The 27441-nt window shown below is 44.2% G+C and overlaps 1 protein-coding gene, 1 long non-coding RNA gene and 1 pseudogene across 2 annotated transcripts; 2 read left to right on the top strand and 1 right to left on the bottom strand.

Moving 5' to 3' along the window:
• Positions 1-786: 786 nt before the first annotated feature.
• Positions 787-5725, bottom strand: LOC135559645 (uncharacterized). Its single transcript, XR_010458456.1, has 2 exons — positions 5301-5725; positions 787-1420 (listed from the first exon to the last, which is right to left on the bottom strand). It is a non-coding gene; the product is annotated as an uncharacterized LOC135559645 (long non-coding RNA).
• Positions 5705-16170, top strand: LOC115140979 (mothers against decapentaplegic homolog 4-like; annotated as a pseudogene).
• Positions 16171-16358: 188 nt separating this feature from the next.
• Positions 16359-27067, top strand: LOC115140978 (synaptotagmin-11-like). The gene is made up of 4 exons (XM_029679518.2): positions 16359-16637; positions 20360-21273; positions 22945-23065; positions 23183-27067. Exons 1-4 carry the CDS (start codon positions 16604-16606, stop codon positions 23491-23493), a joined length of 1380 nt encoding a protein of 459 aa, XP_029535378.1. The 5' UTR covers positions 16359-16603; the 3' UTR covers positions 23494-27067.
• Positions 27068-27441: the final 374 nt, after the last annotated feature.

Below are 27441 nucleotides of genomic sequence, written 5' to 3'. Positions count from 1 at the left end.
TGAGATGTTGCTTCAATATATCCACATCATTTTCTTTCCTCATGTCATCTATTTTGTGAAGTGCACCTGTCCCTCCTTCAGCAAAGCACCCACACAACGTGATGCTGCCACCCCCGTGCTTCACGGTTGGGATGTTGTTCTTTAGCTTGCAAGCCTCCCCCTTTTTCCTCCAAACATCACAATGGTCATTATGGCCAAACAGTTCTATTTTTGTTTCATCAGACCACAGGACATTTCTCCAAAAAGTACTATCTTTGTCCCCATGTGCATTTGAAAACCGTAGTCTGGCTTTTTTATGCGGTTTTGGAGTAGTGGCTTCTTCCTTGCTGAGCGGCCTGGGATTGATTTTCACTTTTCGCACCAAAGTACGTTCATCTCAAGGAGACAGAACGCGTCTCCTTCCTGAGCAGTATAATCGCTGTGTGGTCCCATGGTGTTTATACTTGCATACTATTTTTTTTTGTACAGATCAATGTGGTACCTTCAGGCGTTTAGAAATTGCTCCCAAGGATGAGCCAGACTTGGAGGTCTACAATTTTTTTTCTGAGGTCTTGGCCGATTTAATTTGATTTTCCCATGATGAAAAACAAAGAGGCACTGAGTTTGAAGGTAGGCCTTGAAATAGGCCTTGAAATACATCCACAGGTACACCTCCAATTGACTCAAATGATCAGAAGCTTCTAAAGCCATGACATCATTTTCTGGAATATTCCAAGCTGTTTAAAGGCACAGTCAACTTAGTGTATGTGTAAGGTGTGCGTGTTGGTGGCAGGGAAGTCAGGTGCAGGAGAACAAACTTGGAGTCATTTAATAAGAAAGACAAACAAACTCCAAAACATACAAAAAAATAATAAAATGGGTACAAAACCCGTTGCGCACCAACACATAATAGCACTAACATACAAACAAATCTCCAAGGACATGAGGGGAAACAGAGGGTTAAATACACAACATGTAATTGATGGAACCAGGTGTGAAGGAAGACGAGACAAAACCAATGGAAAATGGATCAGTGATCGGTAGAAGATCGGTGACGTCGACCGCCGAACACCGCCCAAACAAGGAGAGGGAACGACTTTGGCATAAGTCGTGACAGTACTCCCCCCCCCCCCGACACGTGTATCCAGCAGCACGTCGACACAGACCTCAGGGACGACCCGGAGGGCGAGGTGCAGGGCGATCCGGATGGAGACAGTGGAAGTCTTGCAGCATATAAGGATCCAATACGTCCTCCAACGGAACCCAGCATCTTCTCCTCCGGACCATACCCCTCCCAGTCCATGAGGTACTGAAGGCCCCTCGCCCGACGTCTCAAATCCAGTGTGGAACGAACAGAGTACGACGGGCCCCCTCGATGTCCAGAGGGGGTGGAGGAACCTCCCGCACCTCAGCCTCCTGGAGCGGGCCAGCCACCACCGGCCTGAGGAGAGACACATATGGAACGAGGGGTTAATGTGGTAATCGGGGGGAAGCTGTAACCTGTACTATACCTTGTTCACTCTCCTCAGGACTTTAAATGGCCCCATAAACTGCGGACCCAGCTTCCGACAGGGAAGAAAGGGCAGGTTTCGGGTCGAGAACCAGACCCTGTCCCCCGGTGCGAACACCAGGGCCCCACTGCGGTGACGGTCTGCACCCCTTTTCTGGCGCAGTACGGTGCGCTGAAGGTGGACATGGGCGGTGTCCCATGTTTCCTCCGCGCGCCAGAACCAGTCGTCCACCGCAGGAGCCTCAGTCTAACTCTGATGCCAAGGAGCCATAACTGGCTGATACCCCAAGACACACTGGAAGGGAGAAAGGTTAGTGGAGGAGTGGCAAAGTGGCAAAGCCCAGGGCACGAACGCCGCCACTCCCCTGGCAAAAAGACCTCAGAAACCTACCCACATCCTGGTTAACTCTCTCCACCTGCCCATTACTCTCTGGGTGAAAACCTGAGGTAAGGCTGACCGAGACCCCCAGACGTTCCATGAACACCCTCCAGACCCTTGATGTGAACTGGGGACCCCGATCAGACACTATATCCTCAGGCACCCCGTAGTGTCGGAAGACGTGTGTAAACAGGGCCTCCACAGTTTGTAGGTCCGTAGGGAGACCGGGCAAAGGGAGGAGACGACAGGAATTAGAAAAAAATGATCCACAACGACCAGGATCGTGGTGTTACCCTGTGAAGGTGGAAGATCGGTTAGGAAATCCACCGACAGGTGCTACCATGGCCGTTGTGGAACGGGTAAGGGTTGTAGCTTACCTCTGGGCAGGTGTCTAGGAGCCTTGCACTGAGCGCACATCGAGCAGGAGGAAACATAAACCCTCACGTCCTTAGCGAAAGTGGGCCACCAGTACTTCCCACTTTTTTTTTTTATTTTATCTTTATTTAACCAGGCAAGTCAGTTAAGAACAAATTCTTATTTTCAATGACGGCCTAGGAACAGTGGGTTAACTGCCTGTTCAGGGGCAGAACGACAGATTTGTACCTTGTCAGCTCGGGGGTTTGAACTTGCAACCTTCCGGTTACTAGTCCAACGCTCTAACTACTAGGCTACCCTGCCGCACCAGTACTTCCCACTAAGACAGCGCACCGTCCGACCGATCCCAGGATGACCAGAGGAGGGTGACATGTGGGCCCAATAGGTCAGCCAGTCGCGGACAGCAGACGGAACATATAGACGCCCAGCTGGACACCGAATGTCCGCGTCCAGCTCCCACACTACCGCCACCACCAAGCAAGAGGCTGGGAGTATGGGAGTGGGATCCATGGGCCGCTCCTCTGTGTCATACAGCCGGGACAATGAGTCTGCCTTAACGTTCTGGGAGCCTGGTCTGTAAGAAAGGGTAAACACAAAAAGGGTGAAAAACATGGCCTACCTTGCCTGGCGAGGATATACTCCAGATTGCGATGGTCAGTCCAGATGAGAAAAGGGTGTTTAGCCCCCTTAAACCAATGTCTCCACGCCTTCAAGGCCTTGACGACAGCCAACAACTCCCGGTCCCCCACGTCATAGTTTCGCTCCGCCTGGCTGAGCTTCTTTGAGAAGAAGGCACAAGGGCAGAGCTTAGGTGGCGTACCCGAGTGCTGAGAGAGCACAGCTCCTATCCCAGCCTTGGACGCGTCCACCTCCACTATGAATGCTAAAGAGGGATTCGGATGAGCTAGCACGGGAGCAGAGGTAAACAAAGCCCTCAGGTGACTGAAAGCACTGTCCGCCTCAGCCGTCCACTGCAAGCGCACCGGGCTCCCCTTCAGCAGTGAAGTAATGGGAGCTGCTACCTGACCAAAACCCCAGATAAACCTCTGGTAATAGTTGGCAAACCCTAAGAATCGCTGACCTCCTTTACCGTGTGTCAGGACCCGGTTACGAACCCGGGTCGAGAAACAGTCACTTAACCAACTGAGCCACGAATAGTCGGCAGAACCCAGAAGATGAGGCAGACACAGCAGTACTTGAGACGGTGTATTTAATGTAGTAAAAAGTGAAGTCCTTCAGGAACACATGTAACTCCACAACCTCAAAAGGAATTCCACAAGAACAAAGGTAATCCTCCAAGACAAAAAAGGTAAATCCACAAGGTGGTAGGTATAGCACAAAAAGCCTCAAAAGATACTCAAAAATAAATAAACAAGAACAAAAAAAACAGAATTCCACAAGAGCGTCCACCGGGATCAACAAGAGTTCACAGAATACTAGGGCTGGGTGCTAACATACAAACACAGAGCAAAGGACTGAGGAAAACAAAGGGTTTAAATACAATCAGGGGAAACGAGGCACAGGTGCAAATAATAATGGGGATCAAGGGAAAACAAAAGGTCAAAAGGCACAATGGGGGCATCTAGTGACCAAAAACCGGAACAACCCTGGCCAAATCCTGACACCGTGGTGGGAGTCGGCCAATTACGCACGGCTGCAATGTGATCACTCTCCATCTCCACCCCTGAAGTGGAAATGCGATACCCTAGGGAAGGAGATGGACTGTTGGAAGAACAGGTATAGGTCATGCTCTAACAGGCGACCAAGCACTTTGCGCACCAGAGCGGAGTATATCAAAATAAAATGTAAAATATGTATATATCCTATAGCACCATGTGTATATTTTCATTTACAATTTAATTAATCCATGAAATAAATAATACTAGCACATCAAATTACGTTATTATTGTACACTAGCATACTCCCCTATCGACACCGTAAATAATATTGCCTACGTGCTTTCGACAATACGTTATCAACTTGTGTAGTTGTGGACCTGTTGGCCTGTATATTCTTTAGCGTTTTCTTAGCACTATGTGTTCTCTCCCAGGTGCTTGTAATGGCACAGATGACAGCCAGGTAGGATTCAAATCCAATTTTATTGGTCACATACACATATTAGCAGATGTTATTGCGGGTGTAGCGAAATGCTTGTGTTCCTAGCTCCAACAGTGCAGTAGTATTTAACAATTCACAACCGTACACACAATTCCAGTTGAGGTAGTTTAATGACGCTGATTCACAGAGCAGGAACAGCACAGTGCATGGCTTGACAGTTGTGTTAACCAAGAGTGTGTGTGGTTCTGAAAAGGGGGAAATTAAATACAATAGTAAATGGCAGGTATAAACTTAATACTAGAGGTCAACCGATTATGATTTTTCAATGCCAATACCGATAATTGGAGGACCAAAAAAAGCTGATACCGATTAATCAGCCGATATATATATATATATATATATGCACACACACTTATTTTAACTTAATATAATACATCAATAATATATATATAGTCTCAATAAATAATGAAACATGATCAATTTGGTTAAAATAATGCAAAAACAAAAGTGTTGAAGAAAGTAAAAGTGCAATATAATAATATATAGTGCAATTGTAAAAAAAAAGCTAACGTTTAAGTTCCTTGCTCAGAACATGAGAACATATGAAAGCTGGTCGTTCCTTTTAACATGAGTCTTCAATATTCCCAGGTAAGAAGTTTTAGGTTGTAGTTATTAAAGGACTATTTCTCTCAATACCATTTTGAAGAGGTCACCCGCCGTTTCCAGGCAGTCTTCGACCAGCAGGTGAGCGCCTAAGAAAACCATACGGGCTTGTTGGGCATACAGGGTGGCAGGTAGCCTAGCGGTTAGAGGTGTGAAACCCTTGTTTTTTGGAGGGGTTCGGTTTGAAGCGGAAGTCAAATTTAAATTGCATAATTTACCGATAAAATTATGTTCATCTTGCGTTATTTTATGTAACTGCGATGAGTGTTGGCAGAGTGTACCATAGAGTCAATCAATCAGTCGATACTTTAAAAATGTCCATTCGTTAATGCTTACCTTGTACGTATGTTTGTCCAGTGTAACTGCGTTTTTATTTTATTTTGGTACTGCAATCTGTGGTTTAGTTAAACACTTAATTTGTTATGTGCTGCAATCCGTAGTGTTTGTTAAAAACTTCATTCTACATACGCACGGTTGTTTAGCTATCGGGAAACGGCGTCCAGAGTTTGGTCACACAGGCATTCTGTTTTTTTTCTACACAGAGAGGAGATTCACTGGAGTTGGTGGGACCAGGGGGAGCGAGAATGGGCGGGGTAAATCTCACCGGCGCCACCTTAATAAAAAAAAAGCAGCCGCACAGACCTGTCAATCAACAAGCAACCCAGACAGACATCAGCCCCCAGTGGCTGGCTGTGAGCTTTAAGAGAGCAGCGTCATAGTTGGCCGAGAGCCCCACCGTCTGGAATGAAACGGGCGCAGCGATTGGCTCGACTTTTTTGCCCTAGACAACTCACTCTCTCTCCCCTTTTGTTATTGCAAGCAAACTGGAAAAGAGCCGAGGGAGTAACAGGATGAACGAAGGGAGCGAGAGAGGGCGATAGACTGATAACAGTCTAGACAGACAGCTCCACAGAGAGAGGGGTAAAAGGGGAAATACATTTGGAATACTGCTTCAGATCTCCCTCTACTTATTTGTCCAGTTCTCCTGTTGATTTGTAAGTAAACTACATTTTGGTATTGACTATTCCCATAGGGATTTTAGCTGACCAAACCAGAGTCACATGGATTGTTGACAGACCTATAGCCTACAGTTAGGTCAACGTAGTGAGACAGACAGCCAGACAGAGCCCCCCTCACCCCACCCAACTACTCTCAAGTCAATGTGTCTATCTATCCTCTGTCAAAGTACTGTGTACACTGTAACCTACACATAACGTTGCTTTTCTTGTAGAGGTATTTATATTTTTCTCTCAGTAGGCCTACATGCTTTTGTAAACATGTAAACAAATTACTTTTGACCTCCTAAATGCTCTTAGAATTTCTTTGGTGGAGCATGTATGTTTTTTATAGTTTATTACAGTTGTATTATTGTTATCAAAGTGGATTGTAATATACCCTACTTTAGGAAATCACACATTTTCTGCATTATTGTTTTTTTCTGACTAGTTGTGCAAAGCAAAACAAGCTCAACTTCATCACTAGCATGACACACATGGAAGGATGTTTGTAAACAACATCGGTCACCCTTAGTCACCGACATTTACATAATTTAGCAGACGCTCACTTACAAGAGCAATTAGGGTTAAGTGCCATGCTCAAGGGCACATCGACAGATTTTTCACCTGGTCGGCTTGTGGATTCAATCCAGTGACCGTTTGGTTACTAGCCCAACGCTCTTAATTAACTGCAAGGCTACCTGTCGCCCTACACTTCACATGCATCATAAGGATGTCAATTCTCTTTAGGGTAATGTATTTTCAGATAAGTAGTATATACCTACTTTGGCCTACTCAATTCTGTGTTTACATGGCCTGCTTTGTATCTTCTGCTCTGTAAAAGCCCCATACATTGTGTGTTGTTAATACTGGTAAAGTTGTTATTAGATTGTTATAGGGACCTTGGTTGCTGATAGCCTATGACTTGAACCTTGACCTAAAGTACCATATCAGGTCCAGACTTCAGTGTTGTGTCAGTGATCAAACAACAATCAAATAAATCAATTGCATTTGGTTGCTTCACCATAGTGGTCTCTCACCTCCTCCTCTCCAACCCCCCTCAACCCAGGGAGATGTCAGTGAACCCCCCCAACAGCAACGATGCCTGCTTGAGCATCGTGCACAGCCTCATGTGCCACCGACAGGGCGGTGAGAACGAGGGTTTTGCCAAGCGTGCCATAGAGAGCCTGGTAAAGAAGCTGAAGGAGAAGAAGGATGAGCTGGACTCGCTCATCACCGCCATCACCACCAACGGAGTTCACCCCAGCAAGTGTGTCACCATCCAGAGGACGCTTGATGGACGCCTGCAGGTAGGCTACTGTTATGTTGGGTTGAATGAGGCCTAGGCCGGTATGTTATCACTGATTATAGAGGGACTATAGAGAGACTGTTTATGAAATCAGTGGATCTCATTAATAAATTATTCACTGATGAATTGTTATTGGTGGTATGGCACAAAGACTCTGTCAACTCAGTGACCAAAAGCTGGTTGCTTTTGATGACTGACTAATACACCTTTCAGGTACTGCCAGCAACAAAGCCTATACTTTTATTTCAGCCAGTCATGATTGCGGTAATACACTCACTATATGATCAAAAGTAGGTGTACATCTGCTTGTCGAACATCTCATTCCAAATCATGGACATTAAAATGGAGTTGGTTCGCCCTTTGTGCTATAACAGCCTCTACTCTTCTGGGAAGGCTTTCCCACTGGAATATTGCTACAGGGACTTGCTTCCATTCAGCCACAAGAGCAATAGTGAGGTCAGGCACTGATGTTGGGTGATTAGGCCTGGCTCGCAGTCAGCGTTCCAATTCATCCCAAAGGTGTTTGACAGGGTTTATGGTCAGGGCTCTGTGCAGGCCAGTGAAGTTTTTCCACACCGATCTCGGCAAATCATTTCTGTATGGACCTTGCTTTGTGCACAGTTGTCATGCTGAAACAGGAAAGGGCCTTCCCCAAACTGTTGTCACAAAGTTGGAAGCACAGAACTGTCTAGAATGTCATTGTATGCTGTAGCATTAAGATTATCCTTCACTGGAACTAAGGGGCCTAGCCCGAATCATGAAAAACAGCGCCAGACCATTATTCCTCCTCCGCCAAACTTTACAGTTGGCACTATGCAATGTCTGAGCCCTGTTGCTCCGAGACGTTTCCACTTCAAAATAACAGCACTTACAGTTGACTGGGGTAGCTCTAGCTGGGAAGACATTTGACGAACTGACCATGTTGAAAGTCACTGAGCCCTTCAGTAAGGCCATTCTACTGCCAATGTTTGTCTATGGCTGTGGGATTTTATACACCTGTAAGCAACGGTGTGGCTGAAATAGCCAAACACTAATTTGAAGGGGTATTCACATACTTTTGTATACATAGTGTATGTTATAAAGTCCCGCCAACCCCTCAGTAAACGTCCCTAACCATTTTACCGGTTTTGGAACACATAAAATCATGAACATTCTATTGTTGTTCTCAGACATCAAACTTGTCCTTGTCATAAAGAAAAAGTATAAACAAAACGCAAAACGTCAGTCTGCATGCAGCAACGTTACCTGCTCTTATTTTTTGCTCCAAAAAACCTATTCGTTAAAAAATGTATTTAGAATATGTAAATCTAGCAAGCCAGGCAACTAAAAGCAACTTTCTGACAATGTTTTGCTTTGTTGCTTGTTTCTTGTAACAACTTTTGAGGATTTTACATTTTGGGGTTGTCGTCTTCAAAGTTGATTCTGCTGGTCGCAAAAAGCAAAGTTATCATGATACAAGATGAATTAAATGTAAAAGGCTTTGAAAATAAAAAGCTTGTTATATGCTCAGTGCTCCGTTGACATTTCACAGAGACACGCTTGTTTGTGCAAAAATCCAGTGTTTCTATGTCAAACGGTTTTGCCATATTTCAGTCTTCTATGATGTGTATAAAGTGTAATATTGTGGCGCAAAATCAAAACTGAATACATTTCAACTCTAAATCTGACTTGGTACAGGTGTTGTACTTTTTTTAAGCCCATACCATGTGTGTGCAACCTGGTGTCAGAGCATTTCATATTATTCTGTACGTAAATTCCGAGACACTCCATTTAGTATAATATGTTACGTTTCGTATGGTATGTGTTAATTTGTGGATGTTTATCACCCATTCCGTATGATATGTTACGAATTACAATTCTTATATGTTACGAATTTGCAAAACGTACAAAATGTTATGAATTTGCTTAACATATGATATGTTTCGAATTCTAGCTACATGGCTAACTTTAGCTAGCTGGCCTAACGTTAGCTTGGCTAGGGGTTAGGGTTAATGTTAGGGTTAAGTTTATGGGAAGAGTTAGATAAAAGTTTTAGGGTTAGGGGAATGGTTAGTTAATATGTTAAGTAGTTGCAAAGTAGCAAAAAAGTAGTAAGTAGTTGAAAAGTTGCTAATTAGCTAAGTTGTCTGTGATGAGATTCGAACTCAACAAGTGAATCATTCAACACATGGGTTACTTACACACTTCAGGGAGGTGAAACAGGAGAAAAAAAGTAAAGGGGTTTAGGTCTCCCTATAGGCTAACTTCTAGAGAATGAACATAGTATCGAATACTTAGAAGTGTAACCCACGAGTTGCTTACAGAGAGAGAGCAAGGGAATGAGAGAGAGAAGGAAACAGAGGGAGTTCCCCTCCCCCAGCTCTTATGAGGGAGAGCGAGAGAGAGGGAGGGAGTACTGGAGGGGTAGCGCGGGTTGTTTTGTCTGAGACACAGGAAAGGGGCAGGGTTAAGTTAAGCCTGTCTGTCTCTGGTGTGTGTGTGCGTACGTGCGTGTGTGTTTGTGTCTGGAGTTTTTCCAGTGTTAAAGTTTGTGGAAGTATATTTGTAATCTCAGACATACCACAGTATTTTCTGTGTGTGTGTGTGAGAGAGAGGTGTTTATTATTGAATGTAAGTTTTGACTTACATCAACAGTTTCTACATTTGAGATTGCCTGTGGATATACGGATGTTAGTGACACGTATTAATGTGATGTGTGAGAACTATATATGAGAATGTACTGCATTATTCTCTGTTCAGGACTGTAGGCTGTGTGTGTGTTTGTCAGTAATGTTGGCTGTAATTGGGCTGGCACTCTGCCAGCTCTGACTTTGTCTGAGGAAGGTCACTTTGGTTTTCAGGAAGAAAGAATAATCAAAAAGAAAATGTAAAAGTTTACAGAGTCCATTCTGGCTTTCTCTTGCTGTTAGTGCAGAAAGGAAAGGGTATGTTGATCCCAAAATACTGATATTTTTCTCTGACACACACACACACACACACACACAGACACAGACCACAGACCAACTCTGACACACTTGAGTACATGCAGCACAATACAAGGACAGAGTAACATTGGTTCCTCAAGAACATGGGAATAAGCCTGAGACACCATTGATGACTCAGTCACTATTTGTGCTATTCAGCTCTGTCTGATATGTTTTAATGGCTCCAAGGCTATTCCCCACCCAGAGTGTGTGCCTGGAGAGAGTGTGTTTAGCATTGATGTACATTTCCATTCATGACCCGTTTCCTCGACCACTCCCTGTCTACCAGCTCCCTCTTGCTCTCCTCCTTCTCATTCTCCCTCTCCCATCTTTTCTCTCTGTTTCTTTCCCCGTTTCCCTGCACTTAGATTCCCCACAGTTCCACTCCCTCCATGCTCAATTTCCAACCCTATCATGGCCTCCATACTGTCCCCCATTCCCTTCCTGAGACTCACCGTCCTACTGTAAATAATCACCCTAAAAGCCTCAGCTGGATGTTGGAAAGGAATACCTCCATGCCTTCTCCATTCTCTCTCCTCTGTCCCTCCAGGTAGCTGGGAGGAAAGGGTTCCCCCATGTGATCTACGCTAGGCTCTGGCGCTGGCCAGACCTCCACAAGAATGAACTGAAGCACGTCAAGTTCTGCCAGTTCGCATTTGACCTCAAGTATGACAATGTGTGTGTCAACCCCTACCACTACGAGCGAGTGGTATCGCCAGGCATTGGTGCGTCTGTTCACAATTTCACTTCCACGAATGAAACAGAAGCACAAATGGGGAATGAGAAAATGAAGTTGTTAACAGGCTCTTTGGGTCACAGGCTTTTTCAGAACTTCCATGCTGTTTCTAACTTTGTTTCCCTTTCTGTCCCTCTCCTCAAGTTGGTCTCAGCATTCAAAATGCAGGTGAGGAGGAAAACACTATTTTCAGCATCATCAAACATCATCAAAATGGTAATAAGCAATAGCGAGTCATTCTAACCAATCTGTTTTTATCGCATTTCCCAAAGTGCACAGGCAATACTACTGTTTTGATACAGATATACTGTAGATGTGCTCTTGGCAATCTGACGAAAAATATGGAATGCAGAGCTTCCAAACCAGCCAGATTCATACCTGTCTGAGCTAGTCTACACTACAAGAAGGACACCTCAATCAAATTGCAAGAAGGTGTCACAGGCTGCATGACAGGGCAAAAATCACTCCCATTTGGAGGCAACAATAAATGCCATCCATCAATTTGATCTAAATTACAGTAAATTCCAGAATTTATTCAAAATGTATCCATTCATGAATCGAAAATATAATAATATGACATGACTCATGCCTGATTTCTGCTCACCCGCCTGCCGGTCTCTCTCCCTTTCTTTCTCTTTCTGTCTCTCTCCCTCCCACTCTCTGTCTCTCTGTCTCCCACCTCCCTTCATTACAAGGTCCTCCAGGTCAGCTGATCAAAGAGGAGTACATCCATGACTGTTTTGAGATGGACCTCCCCTCCAGGATGCCCCCCAGCCCGAGCGCTACAACCAGCCCCTTCCCCCTCTGCAGATGCCCCCCGAGCCACCCCGCGCCCCATCCTCCGTCAACCTCTACCCCAGCATGCCCCTCTCTCCGCCAGGTGAGATAGACTAAAACTGAACCTGGTAATAAGAAGTACTACCGTACAAGCAATTCAGCTAAGAAGAACCAGACTCTCTTGCTTTTATGTCTAACTCTATCCCTTACAATTTCCATCTTTTATTCCACTTCCCCCATCTTTTTCCTCCAGTGAGCAGTTCCATGATGGGGCCCATGTCTGGGGGCCACGGCGAGGGCCTGCTCCAGATCGCCTCTCCCCAGAGCCAGGGCATGCCCCAGACGCCGCCACCCACCACCCCCACACACGGACCACCCCCCCAGCCCCCTACCCCTCACAGCCAGAGTGACTACAGCAGCAGCTCCAAACACACACAGACACAGAGCTCTTATCACAGTGAGTTACTAACAAACCAGGTTGGCAGTGTCACAGAGATGGTGTCAATTCCATGGTGTCAGTTTCAACTCTGTTTGTTCTCTTTCTTCACAATCTTCCAGCGACCTGGACAGGCACCAGCACGGCCTCCTATACCCCTGTAGGAGCCCAGCAGAATGGGCGTGGCCACCAGCAACCACCACTGCACCACCCCAACCACTTCTGTATGTCAATCACCTGTCAATCAATCTTTCTGTCAGAAATGCAGGACTGTTACTATATGTATATAGCAGCGTTGTCATATTTGCTAATTAATTTCTCTTAAAAGGGTCTCCGCAACATCACAGCGCACCCGCCTTTCCTCAGCCAGTCTCCAACCATCCAGGTACAGACACAGCGTACACCCACTCACACACACTCACCCACACACATGATGTTAGGCATCTCACCCCATCCACCACCAATGTACAGTACCCACATGAGGGACACATGGCAGCCATTTTGCAGTGTTTCATATTATATTTCATGTTGTGTGTTGCCAGGTCCAGAGTTCTGGTGCTCTATCTCCTACTTTGAGATGGACATCCAGGTTGGGGAGATGTTCAAGGTCCTGGCTAACTGCCCCGTGGTGACAGTGGATGGATACGTGGACCCCTCGGGGGGCGACCGCTTCTGTCTGGGCCAGCTCAGCAACGTGCACCGCACCGACGCTAGCGAGAGAGCCAGGTCTATCAGCGTGCCCCTAACCTTGCCTAACCGCTAGCTATTTGAGAACTTTGTTGGGTTGCAGAATACACAGGGCAAATATGTTTTTAGCGCCTATATAGAAGTAAATGCAATCCCAAGTGTCTGTGATTTTCTCTTCACCAGTGTGAACTCCTATCTCCATTTCCCAGGTTGCACATTGGGAAGGGGGTGCAGTTAGAGTGTCGTGGTGAGGGGGATGTGTGGATGCGTTGCCTTAGCGACCATGCAGTGTTCGTACAGAGCTACTACCTGGACCGGGAGGCGGGGCGAGCCCCGGGAGACGCAGTTCACAAGATCTACCCTGGGGCCTACATGAAGGTGTTTGACCTGCGTCAGTGCCACAGGCAGATGCAGCAGCAGGCAGCCACGGCCCAGGCTGCAGCAGCAGCACAGGCTGCAGCAGTGGCAGGCAACATCCCAGGGCCTGGCAGTGTGGGGGGAATCGCCCCGGCAGTCAGTGAGTGCTTCTCTCTCACTTTCTTTCTCTCTCTCTCACTCTCTTAATCACTCAGTAAATCTCAATTCTCCCAGGTCTGTCGGCGGCAGCCGGGATAGGTGTGGACGACCTGCGGCGGCTGTGTATCCTGCGGCTCAGCTTTGTGAAGGGCTGGGGGCCCGACTACCCCCGGCAGAGCATCAAGCACACCCCCTGCTGGGTGGAGGTCCACCTGCACCGTGCCCTGCAGCTGCTGGATGAGGTGCTGCACACCATGCCTCTGGCTGACCTAGGAGGACACGGACATGTCAACTAAGCAGTGTGTGTGTGTGGGTGTGTGTGAGAGAGAGGTGGCTGTGTCTCAGTTGCTTGGTTTGGATGATAACTGCCCTTTATGAACACTACAGTACGTTTTGGATTGGATACCTTTTTCCCCACCACCTGAAACAAAGACTAGGCTTTAATAGAAACTTCTATCGAACTTCTATCGAAAAGGTATTTTCATGCTTTTATATATTTTCCTTCAATCGCATGATTTTCCTGAAGCAGTTTAGACTGCAAAATGTACTCGCTCAACAGACAATCTTTTCACAGAGACTGGAACTTGCACTAAAGGCATCAATGTTTTCTAGTAGTGGTAGAGACTGTAAGGGATGGACTGTGCCACAACAATGGAAACTGGCCTCGTACCTCCAATGACCTGGTAACCTGCCTGGATAAAACACTTTGGGAATTGTTCAGAAAGTCAGAATGATAGCACATGTGCTGCAGTGGATTCTCACTTAAGCAGTGTTGGAATTATGCCTTGATTACAGGGCAGCAGACTCAGACAGGTATATTGCATTTGGAGAATGCTGCTGTCCTTTAACTGCCTTCAGTAGGGTCTGTTTGTTCTTCAGGGAGAAATTGAAATAATAGTCACCACAATCTCCATCAACCTTTTCTCTTATCAGTCTTTTTCATCAACCTGCATCATGTGACTCAGTTATATTTATACTGGACAAAAATATAAATGCAACATGTAAAGTGTTGGTCTCGTGTTTCATGAGCTGAATTAAAAGATCCCAGAAATGTTCCATAAGCACAAAAAGTTTATTTTTCTCAAATGTTGTGCACACATTTGTTTACATTCTTGTTAATGGGCATTTTAGCCTTTGTCAAGATAATCCAACCACCTAAGGTGTGGCATATCAAGAAGCTGATTGAACAGCACAATCATTACACAGGTGCACCTTGTGCTGGGGACAATGAAAGGACACTCTAAAAAGTGCAGTTTTGCCACACAACACAATGCCACAGATGTCTCAGGTTTTGAGGGAGCATACAAATGTCATGATAACTGCAGGAATATCCACCAAAGCTGTTGCCAGAGAATTCAATGTTAATTTCTCTACCATAAACTTAAATTTGGCAGCACATCCAACCAGCCTCACAACCGCAGACCACATGTAACCAAGCCAGCCCAGGACCTCCACATCTGGCTTCTTCACCTGTGGGATATTCTGGGCTGGGGGGGGGGGGGGTATAAACTCATTCTGATTGTCTGGGTCTGGCTCCCCAGTGGGTGGGCCTATGTCCTCCCAGGCCCACCCATGGCTGCGCCTCTGCCCAGTCATGTGAAATCCATAGATTAGGGTCTAATGATTTTATTTCAATTGACCTGATTTCCTTATATGAACTGTAGCTCAGCAAAACCTTTTAAATTGTTGCATGTTGCATTTATATTTGTGTTCAGTATAGTTACCAAAAACAAGAAATGGAATATCAAGAATCTCATTGATTATATTTATTGATGGAAGTTTCTACATAGGATTTGTAACATTTTGTTCATTCAGATAAACAGACCAAAGTTGTCAGAACGATTTTTCACTGCTATTTTATGGCCAAAAAACCTTTGCTGAATGTGCTTATCTTCGTTTTGTGTCCTGCCTTTGTTCAACCAAAGCATGTATTTGTGTTGATGTATGCCAAAATATGCCTTTAACTAAAGTACCGCTAGGCCTAATTAAAGACAAGGTCATGAATTAATTAATTTGGTACCTTCCTTTTGAACTACTGACAAAAGATTACAAACCCCACAGAAAAAACGGCCTTCATTTGTTGGTTTTCTCAGTACATTCCTGCTGCAATGCGCCTCTCGTCAGCCAAAGTGATGTATCTACTGCAACTTACGATTGTGTTTTAGTAAAGTGAGAACACAAATAGCCGCATGCTGTACATGTCGTACAGTATGACTTCATTGGCTGTATTACATTTGTCCAGTAGGACACCTAGTGAACTTTCTGGGTACTACGTGCATTTGCAGTCCTTCCATGTTGATGTAGGGCCTGTGACTGGTTTACCTCACCAAATGATATATCCAGAATATACTAGTTTGTAAAACAAATGTATTGTTTTAAATGTTTATTTATGTCTAATTTGAGACACTTATAAAACGCGCATGAGGGTCTCTGCTTCTCTTTAAGCTCCTAATGATAGCCATGTGAGGGTCAACGATGAGAACATAGCTATAATATTAAATGATTTGTAATGTATTTTTCTTGTAAATCATAATATTAGCAGCAGTCATTGTTTTTTTTACAGTATTCTTTCAGCTGTCTGTAGTCAGCTTGATTCTGTCTCTTTGGTAGATATAAATAGGATTTATTATTGAGTTAGAATTGACCAAAATCTACTATTTTTGCATTCGTCTTGAACATAGCTTTATAATGGTTGTTTTAGTGTTTTTTTAATGTAAAATTATGATGTAATGTAGGTTATAACTATTGTAAAGTTTAGTAAGAATTAAACTGTTTTTATAAAATCTGTATGGTCCTAAATCCTATTGTGTAATGTTGCCAAGCAACTATTTGAATGAAAGTGTGCTACCCATTCACCAGTAATTGGTCATTTACATACATACACAGTTTCATACATGAAAAAATGACATTCTGACGCCACACGGGGGCGGGTCTAAAACCTCCTGCGAGTCCGTGAGTACCAGTCTCGAGCCCCACGCAGCCTCAGCATCTGATAAATAATAGCATCGTTGAGTTTGGTGTATAGAGAGCGAATAGACCATTTGAAAAGAGCAAGACAATCATTATTTATTAACCTGTGAGCTCATTTTCTGGAATATTTGGTTGAAGTATCGTTACTCATTCTCTATGGATATAAAATAGGGACAAATCAGCTTTATATTCGTTCATTTACCCTTTTTATCTGGGCGGCCAGTAAAAGCATCCTGCGTTAATTCTCAAAATGGCTGAGATTACAGATTTACGACCTGCATATGGTAAGTAGCAGGCCTTTTTCGGATTTATTTGGCATTTTGTTTATTGTGTCGTCAGATGTTAACGTTATATGATGTCTTATATTTACATTGCGTGAAATGTTAAAATAATGCCCAGTCGTTTTAGAAATAAAGCCATATGAGATTGAACACACCCAAATAACATGATTAAGTTTATTGCATTCATCAAAGATTGCCAAATGTAAATTTGACATCTACTTATTACCATGGCCTATGTTAATGTAAATAACGTCGAATGTAATTTGGAAATTGAACGAAACTGATTACACAGGCCCATTCAACAGAGATAGTAGCATCACTAGGCACAGACGTCAACGTCTATTCCAAGTTGGTTCAACTTCATTTAATTGAAATGACGTGGAAAAAGGTTGATTCAACCAGTGTGTGCTCAGTGGGAGCCTATTACAGTATCTGCTATTATGAAAGTATTTGTTTTCAATTAGTGAATAATTTTGTCAACAACATAATAATTGTAGTCCTATTCTATCAAAAATATATTGAGTACTGCGGCCCATTCGCAACATTGTCACTTCTCCTGTGGTCTTCAATGTGCGCGTACGATGGGGTGGGTAGGATGACGTGATGTCTATTCCAGCATAAGCATCGCCAGCCCCCGTTCCTTTGTTTTTGTGAAAGCACGCATCCCGGAACTAGGAGCTTGGCCAAATGGACATATTTTCATTTGATCAGACCTCGAGCTTAAAATTAAGATCCATGAACAGTAGTTTAATGCCACATTGCCACAATAAGAAGTGTAGTGCTCTGAAGGCAGGGGGTGTTGGTGACCCAAAAAGTGCCAGACCCTCTCAGCAAGTGACATGAATATGTGATGGGGAATGGGGAGGGTTATGGATATTATATAGGAATAGGAATAGAAGAATAGGACAACCCAAGTGCAGAAACAAAACGGATTGTTCTAAACCCTAAAAACAAAGGAAATATAAACCAAATGCATATTAACACTGTCTCAGGAATGGGGCCTGTAACCTATTGGAGATGATTAATTTCCATGCAGAAGAGGAGGCTTTTTAAAAGAAATGCACTCACATTTCTTGGTTGATTTAAGATTAAACCTTGAAGAACCTCATTACAACAAGCAGTTGGCCTTTTGTCTCAAACAGGCTCAAAGATTAACAGTTGTGCAATCAAGGCTTGAGTGTTAGAGATGTGTTATTGCAAACATAATGTTGGCCCTGAGCCTGCTGGATGCAGCAGAACATTTCATGGTAGCAAAGAAACAAGAGAGTACTGGAGTTGGATATCTGCAATTCAGCCCAACAGACTCCAGAAACCCAGATTACAGCCAGTGATCTAATCTGGGTCACTCATCAGGATTAAGACACATCTGGTCCACATCACAATCTGAGTTCTGCAAATCAACTGAATCTTATGCTCACAGGCAGCATACAATAAGACATGTTGCCAATGCAGACAGATTGTCTCTCAGTGCTCCATGGTCACTCAGCACTCAGCGGATGATGGGGTTTATGCCGTGCCAACCGGTGCCAGGTAGAAAGAAAGACAGGCAGTTTGTCAGAAGATGGAGAATTTTGCATTCTTCAAACACACGAAACAGCTTTTTCCTGCAATCAGAGCCATAATCATTATGACTAATTCTATGTCAAAACTGTATTTTTTTTTCTGAAAACATTATCTAAGCATATCTCTTTACCTGTTCAATTGTCATTTTAGTTAAGGATGCACATTGATTCTTTAAGAACCTTTTTGCCTTCAAGTTTAGTACAACTGCCACACTGGTATATAGTATAATAACCCAATCATTAAAGCAATTTCAGTCAGTTATGTATCTATTTATTGTCATTTGAGTTTTGAAAAGAACAATCAAAATGTCTGTCAATCTTTGCATGCATAGCTCTGTCTATGAACAGTGGTTACATTTCCCCAGCCCCATGACTCAGTTTATCAAACAAAGTGGCAGGGTCAGGCACTGGAAATGGCTCAAATCAAATCAAACGCTGTGTGTGTCACTCTACACTCACAATACCTCACGCACTAGAGTATCTAGCGTCCTACCGAGACATCTCTTTGCTCAGTGCACCTTGGAAGGAACCACTTACTAGGGGAGAACTTGGCATGTGTGTGTTGTTCATATTTGGAATGGAAAACTACCTATACAGTAGTGTGGTCTGATCTGTAATCTATGGTTAGATAGAATTGCATAATTCCTTGCAAATCAACCTGAGCTCTTTTTCTTGATGAAGGATCTGAGATGGGTTATGCAGAAGGCATAGAGATGGGACCCACAGACAAAATGCTCTTTAAAGTTACCCACAGAAAAAAAACAGAACTGAGGAGATTGGCATTGTGTCTGGTTATGTTATTATTATATGCTATATGCTATTACTTTACACATTTTGTGGACAATGCTTGGACCCACTGAAGCGGTAGATTTGAGAGCTCACTACTGAAATCCCTCTGGGGTATGTTTCCAGGGCAACGGGCTCAGCTGGCATTAAGCTCCTTCCAAAATCTGACATCATCCTCCTGGTATCCCTACCCAGAATGCCAATGAAAAACAATAGGAAGGAAGGGCAAGGTATTTTGTTGAAAGACAGACAGTTGAAGGAGGGAGAGGAGAGACAGACAAAGACAGATGAAAATGGAAACGGGAGAGAGATAGAGAAAAACAGACGTAATATAAATATAGTTAGAAAGCTGAGGTAAAGAGGGGGAAAGATAGTGTGTGTGTGTGTGCACGTGTGTGTGTGCATACATGTTTGCCTGCGTGCACGTGTGTGTGTGCATACATGTTTGCCTGCGTGCTTAACATATGTTCATGCTCATGCACATGTAGTGTATAGACTGACAAGTTTACGGGGGGGGGGGAAAGGCAACAATGCGTCTCTTTTCAGGGGCTTGGCCAAACAAAGGGTCCTCTCCCGGCCCGCCCGCCCCACTGCAGCAGGCTCTGTCCACTGAGTCCCATTATAGCTGGGATCAGCACAGTCAGCCTTACCATGTGCGCACAGCACATAGTCACAGTCTCTCACTCACCACCAGCAACAAATGAGTGGGTGGGGGCTCGCACACACAGTCACACATAGATGCATGCGTACCTGCATGTGCACAGACACTTAGACCCCCACCCTTCGCACATACACACACGGAGAGACACACACACAGAAACAGGGTATGGGGCTATACCTCCCAGACACATTGAGACAGACAATACACACCCTAGTCTGTGTGTGTGTGTGTGTATGTGTGTGTGTTTGTGTGGTGTGGGGGGCTGACATTTAAGCAACCTGGTGACACCTGGTTGAATGACGTCCATATTGCTCATGTCTTTCCCACTCACACCGTGCCTCGTGCTCTGTGAAGTCACTACTGCTGTATGGCACAGTCACAGTGTTGAGTCACAGTGGAGTGGAGTCACCCTGGGTGGTGTAGTCACACGACTTACATTATTTAGCCTACCTGACAATAATGAGCCACTGAAAGGCAGTTACATGATATCCTATTTGATGTTCAGTACTGCATCACTTGGTGCAGCTGAAAGAGTTTAATTTTCTTTAATCTGAGTCAGTTCCAGTTCCTGGCTGAACTAAATGCAACTGACAGTTTGACTATCTACTTTATTTAGAGACTCCAGTATGAATATATCCTACACCAGACATTGCAAACATATCCCAGTCTAGACTGTGCAAAGGTGTTAACTCATTCTATGTTCCCCTCTCTTTCAGACATGTCACCGGTGCTGGCCGGTTTTATCGGTGCAGCGGCTCTGGTGGTTGCCGTGGTGATCCTGGTTCTCCTGTGGTCCTTCTGCCAGCGTCGACACCTCCGGGTGACGGGCCGATACAAGCTCCATGGTGATCAGTACTGTGACTCTGCTGAAGACCCGCCCTACAAGTTCATCCACATGCTGAAGGGCATCAGTATCTACCCAGAGTCCCTCAGCAGCAGCAAGAGGATAGTACGGGTGGCCAGGCGTGCTGGGTGGCAGGGGGAGAGAGACAGAGAGAGGGGTGGCGGCCGCGGGATGGTCCTGGTGGATGCTGAGAACAACATCCTGGATGCTCCTACCCATCTCCAGATGAGCCACCTGGTTCCCCCTGCTGGCCAGCCCAGGATGGAGCGGGCACTGCCCGTCAGGGCCGACTACTGCTGCCTGGATAGCTCAGCTACCAGTAGCGAGAACAGCAGCAAGACTGTTTCACCTTTCACCCCCGCGTCCTCCGACCCAGAATCAGAGCCTGAAACCAGCCTGGGCTCCCTCAGCCTGGCTTTAGACTACAACTTCCCTAAGAAGGCCTTGGTGGTGACCATCGTTGGAGCCCATGGCCTGCCTGCAGTAGACGAACAAGGGAACAGCTCTGACCCTTACGTGAAGATGACCATACTCCCTGAGAAGAAGCACCGGGTGAAGACCAGGGTCCTGAGGAAGACGCTGGAGCCGGTGTTTGACGAGACGTTCACGTTCTACGGGGTGGCCTACAGCTCGCTGCCCGAGCTCACGCTGCACTTCCTGGTGCTCAGCTTTGACCGCTTTGCCCGCGATGATGTCATAGGGGAGGTGGTGGTCCCACTGACAGAGTTGGAACCCAGCACGGGGCGGGTGCACATCACCCAGCAAATCAGCAAGAGGAACATGCAGGTGAGGAGGAGGAGGGGGGCAACCTACACACGTTTCAAAGCATGAACAAACAATTCTGACATTACAATCATTATTGGAGGTAGGGGCTGGCTCACACATACAGTACACACACCCACACACACATGGAATTGAGCGCAGTGCAGTACACAGAGGAGATTGTCTGACAGGAAGGTCAATGTGTCTCTTGATTCGGCCCCCATTCAAGTCTTAACTGCAGCCAGACTGAGGAGACAGAAACAACGCCTCCATGTAATCTCTCAATGCAGCCAGCCATCCATCAGGCTCCCTTTATCATCACAGCCACACATGTGAGTGTGTACCCAACTCTGACTTGCCACGGACTTGTTATGGTTTTTGTTCCCACATGTACCTGTGGCACTAGTCCTCCCTGTGTGGCCATTGTGTATAACCCATCTGCTGGTCAATATAAGAAGGGCTGGATATGTTTTGCATGGATGCATTGCAGGGGTTATTACTTCCTCGTTGAAGAAAATGTCTGATCGTAAAAACGGGTAGTGTTCCTCAGTACTCAGTGTGGAGGGCAACCTATTGCAGTAGCACGGGGGAAGTCGATACACCATGCATGGGAATCAACCTCATACCTGACTAGGATACCAAGTTGCAGGTGTATTAAAACTACACTAGAATGAGAAGAGAACTTTGGCTCACTGTAGTGGTGTCAGGGTAAATTTGTGTGGCTAAGCTTTTGGTCAAACAACCTTCATCAAAGCAATGTCAATGTCTTCGAAACAATAATCCATTATAAGCATACAAATCACCAGGACACTCACCTATGGATTTTTCTCAGCAAATCGTCATTTTATAGTCATTAGATTAGAAAATGCCCTTTTAGTAATGGGTTGGAATAATATGAAAACAATTGCAAGTCAGTGAATATGAGAAAGTACATGTGCGTGCGTGCTGGTCTGTAGCATCATACATCATGTCTACCTACTGCCATCTGTATTAATATATACAGTACCAAGATCTGATGTACATTTATATGGATATACAGTGTAAAGGCCAGATATGACAGATTTGTCCCACAGTTTATCTGATTCATTGTTTAATTTCCTTGCTCTTACTATGCAGAACACCTAGATTATACAAACCGCTATACTGTATACATTGTGATGTTTCTCACAGAAACACTCAAATAATCACACTAGTCTGTTTCCACACACAGATATGTATGGTATATTTAAGCAATAAGGCCAGAGTGGGTGTGGTATATGGCCAATATACCACGGCTAAGGGCTGCTCTTAGCAAGACGCAATGTGGAGTGCCTGGATACAGCCCTTAGCTGTGGTATATTGGCCATATACCACAAGCCCCAGAGGTGCCTTGTTGCTATTATAAACTGGTTAACAATGCAATTAGAGCAGTAAAAATAAATGTTTTGTCATACAGCCAATCAGCATTCAGGGCTTTGAACCACCCAGTTTATAATTGTGCATGTAGAACAAGGTTGGCAAATAGATCATTCCAAAGACTGCTGAGTTGTATTGTCCTGGCAATTGGTGCCCCATTACTCTTTTAATATATGACTATACGATTATGGCTGTTTGATTGCTGCATTGTATCTTAAAGGCTGAGTAGGTGGGTTTGATAATTGTTCCTTTTGAATGAGTCAATAGTTAAATCCTCTATGTGTCTGTCTCTTCCTGCAGTGCGAGAGCCGTGGGGAACTGTTGGTGTCTCTGTCCTACCAGCCTGTCTCCCACCGCCTCAGTGTGGTGGTGCTGAAGGCCAAACACCTGCCCAAGATGGACATCTCTGGCCTGTCTGGAAGTGAGTTCAACCACTGAGTTTGTCTGTGTGTGCCTGTGGACAATTCAAAAAGGCAGAGCTTGTGTAGATGTTCCCTTTACATATGACAATATTCCCAAATCTCCTTCTCTCCCTTAGACCCATATGTGAAAGTCAATGTGTTCTACGGACGCAAGCGCATCGCCAAGAAAAAGACGCACGTGAAGAGGTGCACGTTAAACCCCGTCTTCAACGAGTCCTTCATCTACGACGTGCCCCCCGAGCTGCTCCCTGAGATCTCTGTGGAGTTTGTGGTGGTCGACTTTGACCGTACCACTAAGAACGAGGTGGTGGGGTGTCTGCCCCTCGGCCTGCACAGCCCCTGTCCCTCTGGCGCCACCCACTGGCGGGAGGTCTGTGAAAACCCCCGTCGGCAGATCTCAAAGTGGCACAACCTCAGTGAATATTAGCTCCTCCCACCGCCTAATGCATTATAGTTCTACTTGTGTGTATAGGGGGAGGTGGAGGAGGGGAAGAGAGAGACTTCTTGCTGAGAGAGTGGCTTTTCCTCATGCCATACTTTCTCTTGTGAATAATACCAACAGAAAATGAACAACATTCCTGGTGGGACTTGTACAGTGGACTTTACAGTGGTTAAGGTTCAACTACAGAATCGAATTAAAGTAACAAACATGCATACAGATAAACATACACATATATAACCCACACCACTACAGAATTATAGAGACACTCAGTCTCAGCATTAGGTTAAGAGTAATGAAAATGAAAAAGTTGTTTGTTAACCAGAATGTGACCATGATCACACATTCAAGGCTGTTATGAATTATTGTCTGGCCATGTTGTATGAAGTTTAGGCGACGGGAGGATACATGCAAATGCTATAAAAAAAAACGAATTGTCAGACTTCAAAATCCTCCCCTTGCCAATATTGTACTTCAATTCATCGCATGTCTGAATTAAACAGAAATATCATCAAATCAAATGTACTAAGGAAACAGAAGTATTGCTTGTATTGATAGTGAGATTTTAATTATCTCTTAAACTGAGAAAACCTCATGCAACCCTACTCTGTTGCAGTTTCTCTACAGGTAGGACCAAATAGGACAGCTAGAATTTTCTTCCCAATAAATATTTGTTGAAAAAATTCTTGAATGTTTTGGAGCCTAACTATTGTCGTTTAATGGCATTACCATATTTGATGACGAGCTCTGTATCTAAAATTAAAACCAGCAAGGTTTCAAACCAATTAATGCTATGTTGTAAAGACAAATGTAATTTCACTGCAAAAATATTTATTTTGAGTCCATTTTTAGAACTAATTCGGACTGAAAATATGAATGTAATAATACAACCACAACATTATTACATGGATACATGTCATCACAAGAAATATGACAACTTCTCATACTGTGGCATTGAAAAAGCATTCACCACAGTATAAGCGAATACCTGAAATATCACTGCAGCAGGTTAGTCTTAGTACTGTAATAACCAGGTAATAACACATGCTAGTTAGCAGCTTGTAGTGCCAGAAGATGTTCTTTGAAAGTCACTGATATTATTGTGAAAAATGGTTTTGACATGAAGAGTTGTAAAGGGTCATGTTTTGCTGTATGGTTTCCAAAAGGCTTACACAGTATGTTCCACTATTTTGGCTAATGCCGACATGCTCATCTTTTACGGCTCGATTCAATCCGAATCACCAGTTCTGCACTCTAGAACGCTTGAAATGGAAACGTAATTGTCTATTGAGCTGACATATGCAGCGTTTACCGTGAATTCAGTCTTCTCGAACTTGGAACATTGCCTTCACATTTTAATAGCGATGATCTTGAGCGATACGGATTGAATCGAGCCCTTCATGTATTTTTGTTCTCTTTCATTTGGCTAATTTCAAGAATATATTGTATAAAAGAACGGTACTTTATATCTTGAAGGCAACAATGTTGTATAGTGAATAGCCTCACAGGTTGAAGCTCCTGTATGTTGTTGGTGATACTCTGTGTGTGTGTGTGTGTGTGTGTGTGTGTGTGTGTGTGTGTGTGTGTGTGTGTGTGTGTGTGTGGAGACTGCAGAGCCCAGGTGCACTGTTTGGAACAATGTAAGTGGTGATTGGGTTCAGAGCAGGACATGGCAGTGGGGTGGCTACTGCTAGCTTCTGGCTACCCCTCGTCCTTCTGGCTTTGACCAGAAGGAAGAGACACAGGTGGGCAAAACCCCACTCCTCCACTGTCACTAACTAAGCTCCATCCTCTCTTCCTCCTCTTTTTCTCTCGCTCTCTCACTCTCTTTCACCCTCCTTTGCTTCTTTCTTTCTAGCTCTCTCTTTACAGTCCCTTATTTCCTCAATCTCCTTCGTTCTCCCCTGTCTCCTCTTTCTAACTCTTTCTTTACAGTCCCTTATTTCCTCAATCTCCTTCGTTCTCCCCTGTCTCCTCTTTCTAACTCTTTCTTTACAGTCCCTTATTTCCTCAATCTCCTTCGTTCTCCCCTGTCTCCTCTTTCTAACTCTTTCTTTACAGTCCCTTATTTCCTCAATCTCCTTCGTTCTCCCGTCTCCTCTTTCTAACTCTTTCTTTGCACCTTCTTTCTTTGTCATTTTATTTGGATCACTAATATCTCCAATTCCTTTTAATGCTTCATTCCTCATAATGAGAGATGTCACAGTATTTGACCGATTAGTGAACCCATCATAACACCTATCACACCCTGTGAGGATTTGGCTATATGACTGTTATGCTCTGTCATCATTGTACCCTGTAGGCAAGGGGTGTCAAACTCATTCCATGGAGGGCCTAGAGTGTCTGCAGGTTTTTGTTTTTCCCTAGACAACACGTTGTGGGGAGTTCCTTACTAATTAGTGACCATAATTCATAGTCATAATTCAATGAAGTACAAGGGAGGAGCGAAAACCCACAGACACTCAGCCCTCCGTGGAATGAGTTTGACACCTGTGCTGTAGGCCTACTCAGTGGAGACATGGGGAGCTGTAAGCAGCAATGGCTTTACATCACACTGTGTAACATTTACTGCAGTGCAGTCTGTAAAATTGACTGTGGGAAACTGGGAGGACAGTAATCACAGTGAAGCCAAGGTGAAAATACTTAAGTAAGACTGCAGCTCTGTGTCGACAAGGCAAGGGGAAGGCAGAAATGTGTGTTGCAATACACATGAGCTGCCTTGTTTTTCTTTTGGCAGCAAACTCCTGCAATTAGAACCCCCACCATTTTGACTGTCTATATCCCCATTTATACCTGGTGCTAACGTGGGTCCTTTGTCCTGATCTAGTCTACATTCTGATTGTGCCCACATTTCCAGATGTGTGTCTACACATGGTATTACAATTAGTCTTTTATCTGTCCACTGTGTCTGCATTGTGACCAGAGTTCCTGGTCCCTTCCTTTATGCAAATCATTTCACAGCTATAATATTTATATATATATTTACTGTAAGACACATATTGATGTAATCAGCCACCTGTCACTGATTTTAGAGGCCGGAATAATGATGATTTAAATGGTTTCTCTGTCCAGATCTGTCTACACTTGTAAGATGTCCAGACACAATAAGATCACAATCAGATCACAATGTGTCTTTTGATTGTTAACACCTGTCTAAAAATGTGGGCACAATCAGAATGTGGACAAGATCAGGACAAAGGACGCAAGTTAGAACAAGGTATAAATGGGGCTTACTTCACCTCGTCTCCCCAACTTTGACCTTCAGTGTAGCTATTTCCTTTGTTGATATATCCTTATGAACTAATTTGGAATAAAATACGAAACGTAATGAAAACAAACTGTAATAATGACTGATCGTGGATTGGTACAAATGATTATTTCAAGGTATCCTCTGTCCATAAACATGGAGTTAAACTACAGTATGTAAAGAAATACTTGCCAGTAATGCGAACGGTGTCTAAAACTTTCATTTTCCTATATGCTGAGTATATTACACAGATGCTAACTTGTGTGTTGGTTTCATTAACAGTCATTCAACGTGCAAATAAAATGTTATACTCCAGTGTTTGCAGCTAATTTAAAAAAACAGCTTTACATCACCAGAATCTTGACATACATGCATGGAGGCATGCTTGCACACAGGTTTGTAAGCATGTACACACACTCACACACTCCTCATAACTGAGCTACATTAATCAATCTTAGGGATAGCTCCCTTTTTTTCAATTTTCGCCTAAAATGACATATCCAAATCTAACTGCCTGTAGCTCGGCCCTGAAGAAAGGATATGCATATTCTTGGTACCATTTGAAAGGAAACACTTTGCATTTTGTGGAAATGTGAATTGAATGTAGGAGAATATAACCCAGTAGATCTGTTAGAAAAAAATACACCATCTTTGAAATGCAACAGAAACGTCCCAGTTCCAGCCATCAC

This window comes from Oncorhynchus nerka, linkage group LG14 (genome assembly GCF_034236695.1).
Source record: "Oncorhynchus nerka isolate Pitt River linkage group LG14, Oner_Uvic_2.0, whole genome shotgun sequence".
Classification (NCBI taxonomy): domain Eukaryota; kingdom Metazoa; phylum Chordata; class Actinopteri; order Salmoniformes; family Salmonidae; genus Oncorhynchus; species Oncorhynchus nerka.
Note: the sequence above shows the minus strand (reverse complement) of the source record. Positions and strands in the feature narration are given on the sequence as shown.

What these genes read in the sequence shown, in the direction of transcription:
- LOC115140978 (XM_029679518.2), top strand. Translation starts at nt 16,604, where the DNA reads ATGGCTGAGATTACAGATTTACGACCTGCATATG. An exon ending in AGATTTACGACCTGCATATG is followed by an intron (nt 16,638 to 20,359) that starts GTAAGTAGCAGG and finishes CCTCTCTTTCAG; the next exon opens with ACATGTCACCGGTGCTGGCC. An exon ending in TCAGCAAGAGGAACATGCAG is followed by an intron (nt 21,274 to 22,944) that starts GTGAGGAGGAGG and finishes CTCTTCCTGCAG; the next exon opens with TGCGAGAGCCGTGGGGAACT.